Source organism: Salvia hispanica, chromosome 1, assembly GCF_029641045.1.
Source record: "Salvia hispanica isolate PSC_SH4W2 chromosome 1, Shi_PSC_v1, whole genome shotgun sequence".
Classification (NCBI taxonomy): domain Eukaryota; kingdom Viridiplantae; phylum Streptophyta; class Magnoliopsida; order Lamiales; family Lamiaceae; genus Salvia; species Salvia hispanica.
In genome coordinates, this window is record NC_142692.1 from 65,971,394 (window position 1) to 65,986,764 (window position 15,371).

The window sequence follows — 15,371 nt, forward strand, 5'->3', positions numbered from 1 at the left end:
CATTCTCAAAGAATATAGCATTCCTTGACTCAATCGTTGTTCCTTCAGCCACGCCAGGCACAGCTGACTTATGGACTAGGAAACAATAGGCACTACTATTAAGTGCATGGCCAATAAAGATGCAATCAACTATATTAGGGCCTATTGCAACTTGCTTCGGAGGTGGCACTTCTACCTTCGCTAAGCACCCCCACACTTTGAGGTATGAGTACGAAGGTTTCTTGCCTTTCCACAACTCATAGGGAGTCACATCCCTACGTTTTAGTTAGCGCAGGGTATTCGGTCGGTTCGGTTCCGAACCGAACCGAATACCCGGTTAACCGAATCTGAAGGAACTGAGATTGAGACACCGAACCGAAACCAAAATTTCCTCGGTTCGGTTCGGTGAACCGGAACCGAAATTAAAAAAAAGGTGATTTAGAAATTTGAACTTTAATTCTTCATTAATTGATCATTTGTTAATGGAATGAGTTGATAGTAAAGATCAAGTCAATTTGATTTGTTTTTCTTTTCCGAATTCTCCTATTTGAGATTCCCCATTTTGCGGAATTCATATGTTTAATAGTTTCGTGCCACGTTCGCATAAAATTTGCAATGATCACGGCAACTATAGGAAGGAGAACTTGACGTTAATTTAGTTGGAGAATGAATAAACAATTAAATTGCTAAATATCAAACAATATGAATTCATCAAAGTTGAAATATTCTTAAATGTTGATTGATATTGAATATTGTAAGAAATAGTTTCCTTCTTTGCATTTTAAATGTTTAAATGTTGATTGATATTTAAATGTTTAAATGTTTAAACCGGCGAATGTTTAAATGTTGGTTGATATTGATATTTAGTTCCTTCTTTGCATTTTAAATAGTATCCTTGGAGGTTAGAAGGGGATTAATGATTATCATTGAATATTGTAAGAAATGGCAATCTCTCGTATGAGGGGGAGTATTTACATTCTATAAACTAGAAAATCTTATCACCTGTGGATGTAACTGCATGGTAGAAAGGAGATGCGGTATGAAAAACACTTCACAGCCATTAACTACAGAATCAACATTTAACTACAGAATCAACAATATCAATATCAATTCCTAAAGTTTAAATATTCAACAAAGTAAACAACTTCAAGTTTAAAGATTCCAAAATAACAATATCAATCCATCAAATTTACAACCTACTCAATTCAACAAGTATTCAAAGTTCAAATATTAAAAAAAAAAAAAAACTCCAAGTTCAATATTTTCAAATTCCAAAACAAATGCACGATAAAATTTAACTTTCATCATGATCACTTGACCAAGTTCTTTCCAATTCTCCCAATTCTGCATCGTCCAATGGCCGCGTCACTTTGCCATCCTTATGGAGTGCTCCCACCACTATTAAAAAATAATGAATTAAAGAAAATGAGTTCAAAATGAAGAATAAATAAATATATTAGTAAATAGCAATGAATACTCACTTTCATGGTATTGCTTTTGCATAAATGATATTGGTTCTCCTTCTTCTTCCATGAGATCGGCAGAACTAGAACTGGACCTCAACCAATCCTCAGAGCATATCAAAGCTTCTACCATTTCCGGTGCCAAAGAGTTTCTAAATATCGACAGCACACGCCCCCCATGCTGAATGCCGACTCAGAAGCAACACTTGATATAGGAATAGCAAGGATATCTCTAGCCATCTCTGATAGAATAGGATAGGAAATACCGTATGTCTTCCACCACATAAGAATGTCAAAATCATCATCTTTATTGGCTGGGTATTGCCTCTCTGCGAAGTAACGAGAGAGCTCCGAGCTTCCATCTTCATCATCATCATCCTCACTAGCAACACAGAGAATGTTACAAGAACTTTTACCAAGAAATCGCAGATTAGTCGATCTACTCGACATTTGGCTAGCTGAAGCTGTTCGTGGTTGTCTTTGGTCAGCCACTGGACTGAATTCTTTCTCGTACAACTCAAATAAGTCAAAGACTAGCTTTCTCAACTCCTCTGCCAACTCATTTCCCCGTGCCTCACCATACAACGTCTTCAAACAATGCTGCACATGCTTCATTTTTTGTCTAGGATCTAGCATTGCAGCAATGTACAAAATTTTGTTCATGTTTGGATTAAGTTCATCTTTCTCCTACCAATACTTACCAAGCTTTTCCATCATCTTCTTGGCCATGTATCTAATATCAGCATCTTCATCATCCTCCAAACTTTTTATGATAAGAAATATGTCACACATCTCCATTAAAAATGAATGTGATGTGGCATACGTGGTGCCAGAGACCAGACGAGTCATAACATAAAACGATCTGAGAAAACTACATATCTTCTTCACTTCAATCCAATCTTCTTCCCCAGGAACGCCAACTGTGAGGTCGTTGTGTTTCAGGTTTCTCAAATCCCTACCAAACTGGGGAGTGATGTTGTTGTACAGCTTCATAGCCGGCTCATATGGCAATGCCGCCTCGAGCATTAAGTAAGTCGAGTTCCATCTAGTAGGTACATCTTGACACAAGATTTTTTTGGTATCAACCTTACATACCTTGGCAATATCCTTGAAGGTCTTAGACTTGTGGATGAACCCCTTATCCATTTCACGGCTTCTCTAACTCGTACAACTGCCACGCCTATTTGTTTCATGCCTTCTTCGACAATCAAGTTAAGTATGTGTGCAACACACCTCTGATGAAAATATTGCCCATTGGCAACAAGCATGCCTCTTGCACTGAAGGTGGACTTCATTTCCTTGATTGCCACACCATTGTTTTTAGCGTTATCAATGGTGCAACAAAATAACCTCTGAATGCCCCAGTTCGTAAGGGCCTTTATCAACACCTTAGCAATGTCATCCCCCTTATGACTAGTAATGTCAAAGAAGTTGATTATTTTCTTTTGCAGCCTTCATTCCTTGTCGATGAAATGTGATGTAACACAAATAAAACATGTGTTATTGACTCCGGTCCAACAGTCGGTGGTGATTGATACTCTACTCATGCCTGGTCTGGAGAAAACCACTTTCACCAGTTCTCTCTCCTCTAGAAACATCTTCACACAATCCGATCTTATCGTGTATCTGCTCGGGATATTAAGGTTTGGTACCATATCACGGCAAAATAAACGAAATCCCTCTCGTTCCACCAATCTGAATGGTTGTTCATCAAGAACAATCATCCTGCATAATGCGTATCTGCCCTTTTCTTGGATATCTTTCCTCAATTCATCTTGGCTGAGTGGTGTTTGATTCTTTTCCGCTTCATTTTTCTTCAAACATGAAGCATGATGCTTCCACATAGCGGATGTGCCATTGTGCTTCGGATCAGCAAGTATACACGTTCCACACAGTTTGCATTTCCCTTTTTGAATTGAATCTTCAAAAACTCTATCAAATTTTTTCCATATAGCTGATCTTACTACTTGTTTACGCTTTTTTGATGCCGGCGGCACCATTTCCTCTCCCTCTTCCTCTCCCTCGAGCCCTAGTTCTTCAACCTCAATATCTTCAAGCATATCTTTAGGTGGCTGATTGCTCCCTATGTTTTGGGTGCAAGACTCTAAATTTGACATCGTCAACTACAAGTATGAACAAAAACAATTGTTATGAAAGAAACACACAAAGTAATTTAAAACTAACTGGAACATGGATTTTTGGTAGCATATACTGTACTACTAAAAGTCTAAACCGGAGGAATGCCACAAGCCATAGAGAAACCACAACTTCTCAATTTCAGAAACCACAGTTTCACTAAAACGATGATATGAAAATGGTTGTCACAAATAGTGTTATAAAATTACAATTTAAGAAACTTAACAAATTAAATATTACTACAACTGTGCCACCATAGACAAACAAATTAACATTGTTTATGAAGAAACCATCCATCATAGATGGAGAATTTTTGAAAAAACCAAATAATGACGAGAAAAAGAAAAAGGCCACCATAAGAAATACTCAAGAAACAAAACAACAGATTTTATACTACAATTTTAAGAATGACGATGATGCTGTCTAGATTTTATACTACAATTTATACTGTATTAATCTATACTACAATCTTCATAATGATAAATTTATACGATGATGAATTGATGATAATCCCATTGTCCCAGAATCAAATTCAAAACATAAATTGAAAATTCCTCACAAAAGCTTCACAAAATTGGATAAAAACCAACTAAAAATCCAAAATTAATACTGACCGCTGACCGGGCTTGACGGAAACCGCCGGAGCGCCGCTGGTTGTGGACTCGTGGGGAAGGAGGAGTTGCTGCGAAGATTGAAGGAGGAGCGCCAAGCCGCTTTTGAAATTATAAGACAGTAAGACAAGTTAGGGCTCCGTTTATTTTCTCTGCTAAGTTTATATTTTTTTAATAATAAAAATAAAAGTAATCATAATTTAATACTCCTTCATCGGTTCTTTAATTGACTATTCGGTTAACCGATCGGTTATCGGTTAGAACCGATAACCAATCAATACATGCAGATTGGAACCGAATATGACCGATAACCGAAATTGGGCGAATGGAGCGGTTCTCGGTTAACCGAGAACCGAGGTGTTCGGTTCGGTCATCGGTTAACCGACTAACCGATGACCGAATTATCAGCCCTACTTTTAGTGAAATCTTATTCAGGATATAATTTGTCGTTAACACAGCCTCCCCCCACATGTTCTGGGTAAACCTGAATTAATCAACAGAGCATTCATCATCTCTTTCAGTGTTCGATTTTTGCGTTCAGCAACTCCATTCGATTGAGGAGAATATGGAGCCGTGGTTTGGTGAATTATACCACTTGCATGACATAATTCTGCAAACGGCGCCACATATTCACCACCTCTATCACTTCGAACACACTTAATTCGACAATTAAGTTGATTTTTGGCTTCATTTTTGAAGTTTTTAAACGCTTCAATTGCCTCATCTTTACTTCTTAATAAGTAAAGGTAACAATACCTTGTGCAATCATCTATAAATGTGATGAAATACCTTTTTACCACCTCTTATTTGCACAAATTTCAAATCACATACGTCTGTATGGATCAACTCAAGAGGTTTTATGCTCCGCTCTACCGAATGGAACGGCAGTTTAGCCATTTTGGCTTCAACACACACTTCACATCTTTCTTGTGAGTTAAACTTATCAACTTTTAGTAAATTAAGATTTACTAATCTTTTTATAACATTTAGATTTACATGTCTCAATCTATTATGCCATAAATCAGAGCTCTCAAGCAAATAAGAGGATGTGTCATCTTCCTTATTGCATATTCCTTTTTCACGGTGAATGACCGTAACATTTAGCTCAAAAAGCCCATTCACTAGGTGGCCTTCACCTATGAATTTTCCATTCTTGGTCAATATAACCTTTTCGCACTCAGATTCTAGTGAAAATCCATTATTTACTAGAAGTGAGCCTGACACCAAATTATTTCGGATGTCTGGGACATGCAGCACAATCCTTAAGGGTAAGAACCTTTCCAGATCCTAGTTTTAGAAACACATTACCCACACCAACCACCTCAGAAGAGGCTTGGTTTTCCATACGTACTTTTCCACCTCCAACAGATTTGTAAGTAGAAAAAACACTTCTCTCGGAGCACACATGACATGTGGCACTCGTATCAACAAACCATTCATTTGGATTGTTACCATGGTTCACGTCGGAAACCATTGCGACCATCTCGTGATCTTTGTTGTTTATAACAACACGTTCAAATAATTTGTACAATATTGTCTCCAACAATAAGTACACAATTATATTGGACCATATGTGCATTGGTATATATAACCCCACATGCATCCCAATTATAACTACCAAGTCTAAATTGGTCTTGTTTATCAAATGACAAACGATAAACACATTTCTCAAGAAAAAAGATCTCAAGGAATTAACCACTTCAGTGCGCATCGACATTGCGACTGTTCGTTTCTTCATTCCAGCTTTGGAGCTCATGTTTCCTCCAATTTTGATTGGTATAACCCTGTCTTAGAAGAGTACACTAATTTGTCTTGCGATTGTTAGAAATAAAGGGATAAAATTCCCAAGCCGTTACAGGCGGTACTCTAACTATTACAATCGAAGGAAGATAATAGCAATAAGTGGAATAAAAATTACAACAGAAATAATAAAACAAACCGAACTATAAGTCGAGTCGAGGGAAGCCCTTTTTCCGCAAGACAAATTACGCCCCGGCTAGTGCTCACGGAATGACGTATTGTCCCCAAAGATAAAACGACTTCCTCCTAGCGTGTAGAAGCACCTCAAACCCGCTAGGCACCGGCGAACTTGATGAAGTTCCGAGAATCGAGCTATGCAATGCTACTATGATGTAGAGAACTAGAGAGAAGAGATAGTGTTTTTGTTGGTATCAACTCTCAAAACCACACTATTTATAGGATAGGAGTGAACATATGAGAGGTCTTGCCATGAAGGCACCTCATAAACACTTGGAGGTTACAAAGGCCTTTCTCTTTTCCCCCATATTTCACACGTTTTTTCCAACATAAGATTCATCATGACTCATATAGCAATTTCTATATTTCAAATAGGGATGTCAATTGAATCTGAAATCCGTGGGTCAGCCTGAATAGCCCGGTAAAATGAGCGGGTTAGGGTTGTAATTTTATAATCCGAATACAAAACAGGCTAAACGAGTTGTTCCGAATGGATTGACAGGTTAAACGGGCTGGCCCGAATGGGTTGTGGGTTGGTCCGATGGGTTGCAACTTTTAATTAAAAAATATTGAGTTTTAGGGATTTTTTGTATTTTTAAATTTCATGTGACACAATCATTAGTCCTTTTCAATCTACATTCTGCACGTTTCTACTCAATCCCACGCTATCAACTTTCAAGTTCCACCTCAACTCATTATTCCATCGTCTCATCACCTGCCATTATTGTTTTACTACCACCAACACCAAAATTAAGAATTAACCCATCAAAATCTCAATATATTTATCATTTTAATAATTATTCATGTAAGATATGATTTTTATTTTTAAAATAATCAATTATGACCAATGCCAAAATAATGACACGAACACAAGCTTTAATTGAAATTAATCGATTTAACATTAATTTATCTTTGTTTAGATTATAGTTATTGAGATGAAAGATTTCTCTCCCAACTATCGTGGAAAACTATGAAAATTTTGAAGATTTTATATGATTCTATCACTAAGAAGAAGAAAATAATTAAAATTTAAAATCATTTTATTGAGGAAAATTTGATTACAAGAGATTATTTTTGAAAGTTCTTAGGCCCGAATAGCCCGATGGGTTAGCCCGAAATCCGGCGGATTAGGGTAAGGGTTGAAAATTTATGACCCGAAAATTTCATAACCCGAATAGCACGGACTCAAATAGCCCGACAACCCAAGTGGGTTGGCCCGAACCGAATGGGTTAGCCCGATTGACATCCCTAATTTCGAACTCTGATTTGATTTTTGATGTCGTTGATATTCCTATTACATTTGATTTATTTAGATTATTGGATATTTGGAATATATTTAGAAATTGGTTTACATATTTATAGGTGAAAATATTTTAATATTAAGAGGATATTTCAAATTTTATTAGAAAATATAGGTCTCCATTCTTTAAATTTGTACGAATTGTATGATACATTACGCATAAATTTCAATTCCACCTATATCTTCATTACAAAAATAAAATTCAAGTAATCAATTAATAAAATGCAAATTTTTTAATTTGATTGGTTTTACCCGCCAATGTATGGTGTGTGGCCACTTTTGGCCAAAGTCGGTTAAACAACCTCATGCTTCAATTTATCCCCAGGGGTCAAAGCCTTTTCAATGTTATATTTGATTATGTTTTTCCATTTTTTATTATCATAAATACTTGTGAAAAGTATTAGAGTATATAACAAAAAGTAAGAATAGCATTGCTTACACCGTTTATCATTTCACAACATATGCATTTTCCACTTAATCACACAGTTGACATTAAAAAGTGATATTTTTTCCACTCAAAACTATCATTAATTAACTCCCATGCTCATAAATAGTGTACACACTGTTAAAATATATTTTTAACATGAAATGTTTAAATTGAGAATATACTTTGCGCTTAATAGGAAAAACGTGAATTACCCTTTATCCGAAAGCTACTCAAGTAGTCTAAAGAAGTCGTCGTTTGAGTTTAGAGTCGGTAAACGCGCTCTCTCTAAGGCCTAAGCTATAGCAGCATAAAACTGGTAGCTTTTGGCCGGAAAATGAGAGAGAAGCCATTAAATTACCTTCACCAATGATCGTGTGAACCAAAAGCCCGAATTCGAAGACGAGAATGGAGATAGATTCGGTCCCGATTAGCCGGTGCTCCAAGGAGCACCAGAAGATTTATCAACTCTGGTTCTCTTGCGCTGATTCTGGTGCTTTGCTCTTCACACTTTAATTTCATTATATTTTTTTCTGTATTTACCGAGCTTCACATTGATTAATCAATGGTGAAATTTGTCAGATGGCGATGGGCGGCTAACTGGAGCTGATGCCACCAAGTTTTTTTCCCTCTCTAACATACCTCGTCAAGATCTCAAACAGGTAACTATTTATGCTGTTGCTTTTCTATGCTTTCTATTGATTTTGCACGCGGGGATTGGGAGTTTATGATTTTTCTGATTGTTATCAGATTATTTTCTGAAACATTTACTTATGTATGTACCAACTTTTATTTTGGGGGTTTTTGAAGCCCCTTGTGTATGTTTTGTGATTTATCGTACAAATGATGGCTTGAATTGCAATGTGATATACTTCGATTATTGTGCTCATATAAGGTCTTGCTGAGCAATATGTGTTTCCTTGTCTTGATTTGGTTGTCCCATTCTATGTTTGATTCTGCTGATCATGAACTTATGCTTCTTCCGTTTTGACAAGGTTTGGGCTATTGCTGATACAAAACGGCAAGGCTTTCTTGGATTTAAAGAATTTGTTACAGCAATGCAGGTTCGAATTCGATCACATTTGTTGTTCCATCCTTTTTGCAAGAACTATTGTTACTTTGATCCTGATCTTTCTTTACAATTTGCAACATAGTTAATCTCTTTGGCACAAGCCGGGCAAACTCTCACCGCCAATATCATAAGCTCTATAGGTAAGCTCAGGAGTCTCAGATTCTTTTCAGCATCATTAACTGACATGATTTCTCTGTATGTCTTTTTATTATGTTCCGGTCATAATATAAGTGACTGTGACGTGGTTGAATTATTCAATTTATCTGCAGTTGACTTTGAAAGCATACAACCTCCGACCATGGAAGGTCTGGATGCTCTACTTGCAGTAAGTGTTTTTTCTTCATATTCGTGCTTTTATTAAGTTTATATAACAGATATTAAAGCTTTCTTTCTCTTTATTGCAGAAGAAAAAACGTTTATCAAGAGAACCTGAAGATAACGGTGATGGTGAGATGTATGGTAGTATTTGAACTAGTAGAGTAGGATTCAGTATTTAACACTGGTTTCTCATGATTTAGGGACTCCTAAAGAGCAATCACCTGCTGCTGGTTGGTTTTCTTCTACAAAGTCCGCAAAGAAGGTAATCTAGCTCATGGCATTACCATGGCTTCTTTCTTGTTTATTTCATCTATATGCCGTCATTTCAATGCCAGTCACTCTCTACGATGTATAAATTGATTTTTGCAAGGCATCACTCTTTTTCATAGCTCCAGTGCATATGCCGTTCATATTCTAAAATATCCACTGCCTGTAGTGTATCTTAGCCTCTAATATCTTACCCTGATTGCTTTCCACTGAGTTATTTTTTTAGGTCTAACTCAACATGGTTTATTTATGCAGTCGGTTTTCCCAAGTGTTGATTGGCTGCTTTTCGGTGTCTATTTCAATAGATTTGACTTTATGATTTCCAAGTGCATGAGAACGTGATTGAATAACAATTTCTTTGAGTCTATTATCAATTTCTTCGATTTTTCCGCCTCTATAAGATCTTTCTACTTGGTATGTCTATGCACAGGTTAACTTCATTGTTCTATATTTTGCGGAGTAGCTAGATTTCTGCTTCTTCTTTTATCCCTTTTGTTATTTTTCAAAATTTCACTTTCTTCAGTAGATACGCTTCAGCAGTTCGGAATTCTGGAAATAAAAAATTGAATCTCTCAGCCATGAGCTTGTCCTATCTTTTTTTTATCTCTTCACCTGGCGACACCACATGCAGGGGTAAAGTCATGTTCATTATGTTGTATCAGTCACTTCCATGCATTTATGCTTTAGATCTTATTTATTACTAGGATACCTATCGATTCAAATATTGTTGTGTCGTCTTTATGAATGCTTACTGCCTCCTCTCTTCAACTCCTTGCTTTCATATGCACTATCAAATTGTTTGGTTCCTTGAATGGTTCTTCCTCCTTTATATTAGGTATCTCTGAGCTCTGTCACATCAATTATCGATGGCTTGAAAAAGCTGTATGTGCAGAAGCTGAAGCCCCTGGAAATGACCTATAAGTTTAACGATTTTGTTTCTCCTTTACTGGTAACTTCCCATCTCTGCCCCTTAGACTAAAAACACAAATTGCAATTGTCTGTTACTGTTTCAGTTCATATAATAATTTAGCTGATAATGTATGGCGGGTTGGCACTGACTCTGCAATAATGTGCATGTTCTGGTAGACCAATAGTGATTTTGATGCTAAACCCATGGTAATGCTACTGGGTCAATACTCCACTGGGAAAACTACATTTATCAAGCATTTGCTTAGGTCAAGCTATCCAGGTATGAGGTATCTGCCAAATAATATCCATTTCCTTTTCCCGATTGAACTTAATTTATTTTATTTCTTCTCCATGCAAATAGGTGCTCACATTGGACCTGAGCCTACAACGGATAGGTTTGTTGTTGTGATGGTATGCTATTTTCTTTCCTGTAATTCATGCCATATGAACTGTGTTAGTTATTACCAGCAATTTGCACCAGCTATATGATTCTGCATTTGATCATCGGTGGTATCCAATCCCAATTTGTGTGTACGAAATTCAGTTGAAGATATCACTTTATTACTACTATTATAGTTTTAAATGCCCAACATGGTTTTGTTTCAGTTTATTTATGCCGCCAATTGGTTCTTTTGTTTGGTCCTGATGTGTACTTTCTGCTTTAAGAACCTTTATATTTCGATTCAAGTTCAGCTGGTAAGGCATCCTGTGCACCTTTAGTTACTGGGGATTACTTTTCTTTGGACAGAATGGACCTGATGAGAGAAGTATTCCAGGGAACACTGTTGCTGTTCAAGCAGACATGCCGTTCGGTGGCCTAACTAGTTTTGGAACGTCGTTCTTGTCAAAGTTTGAATGTTCTCAAATGCCACATCCTGTGAGAACAAGCTCTATCTTTTAGGATCTTGAGTCCCTGCTCCTCCTTGCATGCTGCCTCATGGTTTTGGGGCTCTTTTCTTTGTTCTCTCGATTTTTGGATAGTAAGTAGTAACCCAAATAGAGAAGTCAAAAACCTTCCTCCTGCTAATCCAGCCTCGGCATACTGGCCATGCCTATAGCTAAAAGCATTTTGATCATTAGATAAATTATGAGTCAACCCTAGCTAACAATTGATTGACTCAAACTTGAACGTAAAAAAAGAAAGCATGAAACAACCTTCAGAAAAGACATTTGAAGATGGAATAATCTGACAATACCAAAAAGCATGTTGGCGGGAGCAGGAATTTTTTCTAGCTTTTATTATTTCTTAACATTGCAGCAAGTGACTTTTTTTTGTTTAACTATTGAAAGCTACTGGAACATATTACCTTCGTGGATACTCCTGGAGTTTTATCCGGAGAAAAGCAACGCACACAAAGAAGCTATGACTTCACTGGTGTGACATCTTGGTTCGCTGCTAAGTGTGATCTCATCCTGCTTTTATTTGACCCTCACAAGCTTGATATTAGTGATGAATTTAAACGAGTAATTGGATCTTTACGAGGACATGACGATAAGATACGTGTAGTTTTGAATAAGGCTGACCAAGTTGATACACAGCAGGTACGCCTAATTAGGGATGCTCCTGAGCTCATGTTGTTGCCTTTCTATTGTCACAAAGAAAGTTATGCTGTCTGTGCTAAATTGATTGCAATGGTTTCTCTCATTTTGCAGCTTATGCGTGTATATGGAGCTTTGATGTGGTCCCTCGGGAAAGTGTTAAACACTCCTGAGGTTAATCGTGTTTATATTGGGTAAGTTCTATGCTACTGTTTTTCTGTTGTGATTCTATAGTACGTAAACACTTTTCTGAGAAGCTCTAACAGTTGTGTAACAGCTACATTGTCACCAGACCACATACATATATGACAACTGTTGTAAACTATGCAGCATGTTAAATTTTCATTTATCTATTGTGATATTATGGCCTGGACTTTAATATCTTGAAGATTTGGCAATTGGAAAGTAGGCTGCATTTTTTCTGTTCCCTCGTTCCGAGCTCTTTTGGTTTTTGTTTTATCATTAGGATTACTCTGCCGTTACATTAGGGTGGTTCTTTTATGATCCTTATACCTTTTCGGATATATTTGTCTGATATCCCCTATATAATCTTGTAATGGATGGACTCTCACTTTGTCCTGTTTGTTACGAAGAAGTTCTTTGTTGAATTTTCTGTTTAGCCATTTATTTCTTGACACGACATTTTCCAAATATTCTTTCTTTGGTGGTTAAGACGGATGCTAGAGTTACTCTTTTATTGTCCTCCATCTTGAGTCACCTTCAACCTGATGATTCTCCTTTCCTGTTACACACTGCGGTCTAGGCATTTTCATGTTTATTTTCTATCTTGAAGATATTTTCTTTCGACTATCACCTGATGTGTTTTTCTGTTGTCACAGTTCATTTAATGACAAGCCTATAAATGAGGGTGCTATAGGTCCCATCGGTAAAGAGCTCTTTGAGAGAGAACAAGAAGATCTTCTGAATGATTTGAAGGACATACCAAAGAAGGCCTGTGATCGTCGGGTACGTTCAAGATCCCTATATTATGTAGATTTCCACTGCGAAGTGAAGTGTGATATATATATATGCAATGATCTTTACATTTTGCAGATCAATGAATTTGTAAAACGTGCTAGGGCTGCTAAAATCCATGCTTACATAATCAGTCACCTGAAAAAGGAGATGCCCGCAATGATGGGTAAAGCTAAGACACAGCAAAGGCTCATCGATAATCTGGCCGATGAATTTGCAAAGGTGTCTCTCTAGTCTCTACACGCACACACATCCACAGACACATAACTGTTATTGGTTGCTCATGACGACTATGAATTCTTACTTCATCATCTCGTCGCATTTTGTAGGTTCAGAGAGAACACCATCTACCGGCGGGGGATTTCCCTCACGTCGAGCACTTCAAGGAGAGTTTGAGTGGGTACAACTTAGATAAGTTTGAGAAGCTGAAGCCTAAAATGATACAGAATGTTGATGAAATGCTCGGATACGACATCCCCGACCTCTTGAAGAACTTTCGGAATCCTTATGATTAACAATGGCTGGAGATGATATGTTCTACCACACTGTGTTTGTAACAATAGCAACATGAAATTGGTTCATCATTTTTATATAAACTGTCACATGTATAGACTTTAGTCGGATTTAATACTGTATTTGCTGTACACCTGCGTTTGTTAATAAGGGTGTTAATTTGGATTTGTTAAAAAATTAGTATGGTTTTGACTTTTGTTATCTCGATAAGTTTATGGAGTCAAGTATGAAGAAGACCTAATAGCATTACTCATCCGATGTCATTTTTTATGGCCACGATTAAATATTAGCGATATCATTATACACAATTGTGAAATTTATAGTCGCTTTTGAGAATTTTGGAGAAATTATAAAAAAGTTGGATATATGTTATACTGTACTAGTATTATCTTAGGTTCATTTAGTTCAATTAGATTTTATTATTTAAATAATTTTAATGAATAATTTTTAAAATCAAGCTTATTATTGTCGTCGTAATGATGAGTAGAGTAATAGTTTAGATAAAAGTTTCAATCATCAATATTATATATGTATTATTCGTATAAACATTAACCGTATTATGTCTATAACTATGTAAATTCGAATGCTTATTGTATTAAAAATATTGCCAAATTTGGAAGCAATTTAATTGCTAAAGTAATATTATTGCCAAAAAACTATTTTTAGTAGTAGATTTGATTTATGCATATTGATTGCATAAAAATAATAATTTCAGAATTTGCATATTCCCCTAATTTCCAGCCAATATACTAGTATATCGCCGATTTCACAAAACCTTCTCAAATTAGAACGTCAATTAAGCAAATTGGTCAACCATCAATTGGCATGTTTCTCAATTATTGAAGGAATGTAGATGTATCATATATTGTCTATATAAGTAAATCATTTTCGTTAATATCCCTCAAATTATTTTAACCTATATATAATCAGTAAGATTTGTAACATATAATCCGCGTGTTGAATTATAACTACAAATATATACTCCTAAATAACCGGAAAGAATATTCATTTATATCGTATATTATCTTCCCTCGAATTTGCAACTTCACTTCAATTCAAAATTCTAATTATGGACAAGATTAAAATGTGCTCATGATTGAAGCATTTCCATTTGTCTGTAAACAAAAAATACACTATAAATATGTATCCCTAAACCACAATGTAAGCAGAAAACAAAAAAATACAATGAAGAAAATTCTCTTGTTATTTCTCTTTGTGCAAATCTGCCTTGTGAGCGAGTTTGTTTTTGTGAATGGATGTTTTCTCACAGCAAAGCATCATATCCACATTCTTAGCAATTTGCCTTCAAATTCTCCACAGTTAAAAGTTCACTGTGCATCTGGAGATGATGATCTCGGAGATCACGTCCTTTATCCAAATCAAGATTATCAATGGAGTTTTTGTGCCGACTTTTTGCCAACTACGTTATACTTCTGTCATTTTTGGTGGGGTAAAAAGAATCAAGCCTTTGAAGTTTTTCATGAAAAACTCACTAAACTCATAACGCATGAGTCGGTGTGGATACCGAAGAGTGATGGTATTTATTTTAGTAATCACACTAGATATATAAATCAGGCACAGAAGAAATATGATTGGAATAATAGTTAGATTTATAGATGAGGCGATTGGAATAATTAATTAGTAATATGACTTTGTGCTAGCTTTGCAGTGTAAGACATTTGAGACTATTTTGCGTACGAAACCATATTAATTTGAGCCATATTTCTCTCTTTTACATCGTATTGTCTTATCTTATCGTTTTATCGTTTACATTGTTCTATTATTCAACATTGGTGTTTATCTTCTTTTGTTGTTGGCCATTTAATAATTTGTTATTCGATTTTTGGTGGATGAAATTGTTTCAAAATTCAAATCCAAATATTTGAAT

At 36.1% G+C, this 15,371-nt stretch overlaps 1 protein-coding gene across 2 annotated transcripts; it reads left to right on the forward strand.

Annotated features, from left to right (window-relative positions):
- Window positions 1-8,198: 8,198 nt before the first annotated feature.
- EHD1 (EPS15 homology domain 1) lies at window positions 8,199-13,736 on the forward strand. 2 transcript variants are annotated; one of them, XM_048127770.2, is made up of 16 exons: window positions 8,205-8,383; window positions 8,473-8,552; window positions 8,886-8,954; window positions 9,045-9,102; window positions 9,232-9,287; window positions 9,367-9,409; window positions 9,481-9,542; window positions 10,383-10,496; window positions 10,634-10,736; window positions 10,818-10,867; window positions 11,205-11,333; window positions 11,747-11,998; window positions 12,110-12,189; window positions 12,835-12,961; window positions 13,049-13,192; window positions 13,300-13,736. In XM_048127770.2, exons 1-16 carry the CDS (start codon window positions 8,299-8,301, stop codon window positions 13,483-13,485), a joined length of 1,638 nt encoding a protein of 545 aa, XP_047983727.2. In that variant the 5' UTR covers window positions 8,205-8,298; the 3' UTR covers window positions 13,486-13,736. The 2 variants fall into 2 exon arrangements, with proteins under 2 accessions (XP_047983726.2, XP_047983727.2); XM_048127769.2 differs by having other exon boundaries at window positions 8,199-8,383; window positions 10,634-10,867.
- The last annotated feature ends 1,635 nt before the right edge of the window (window positions 13,737-15,371 follow it).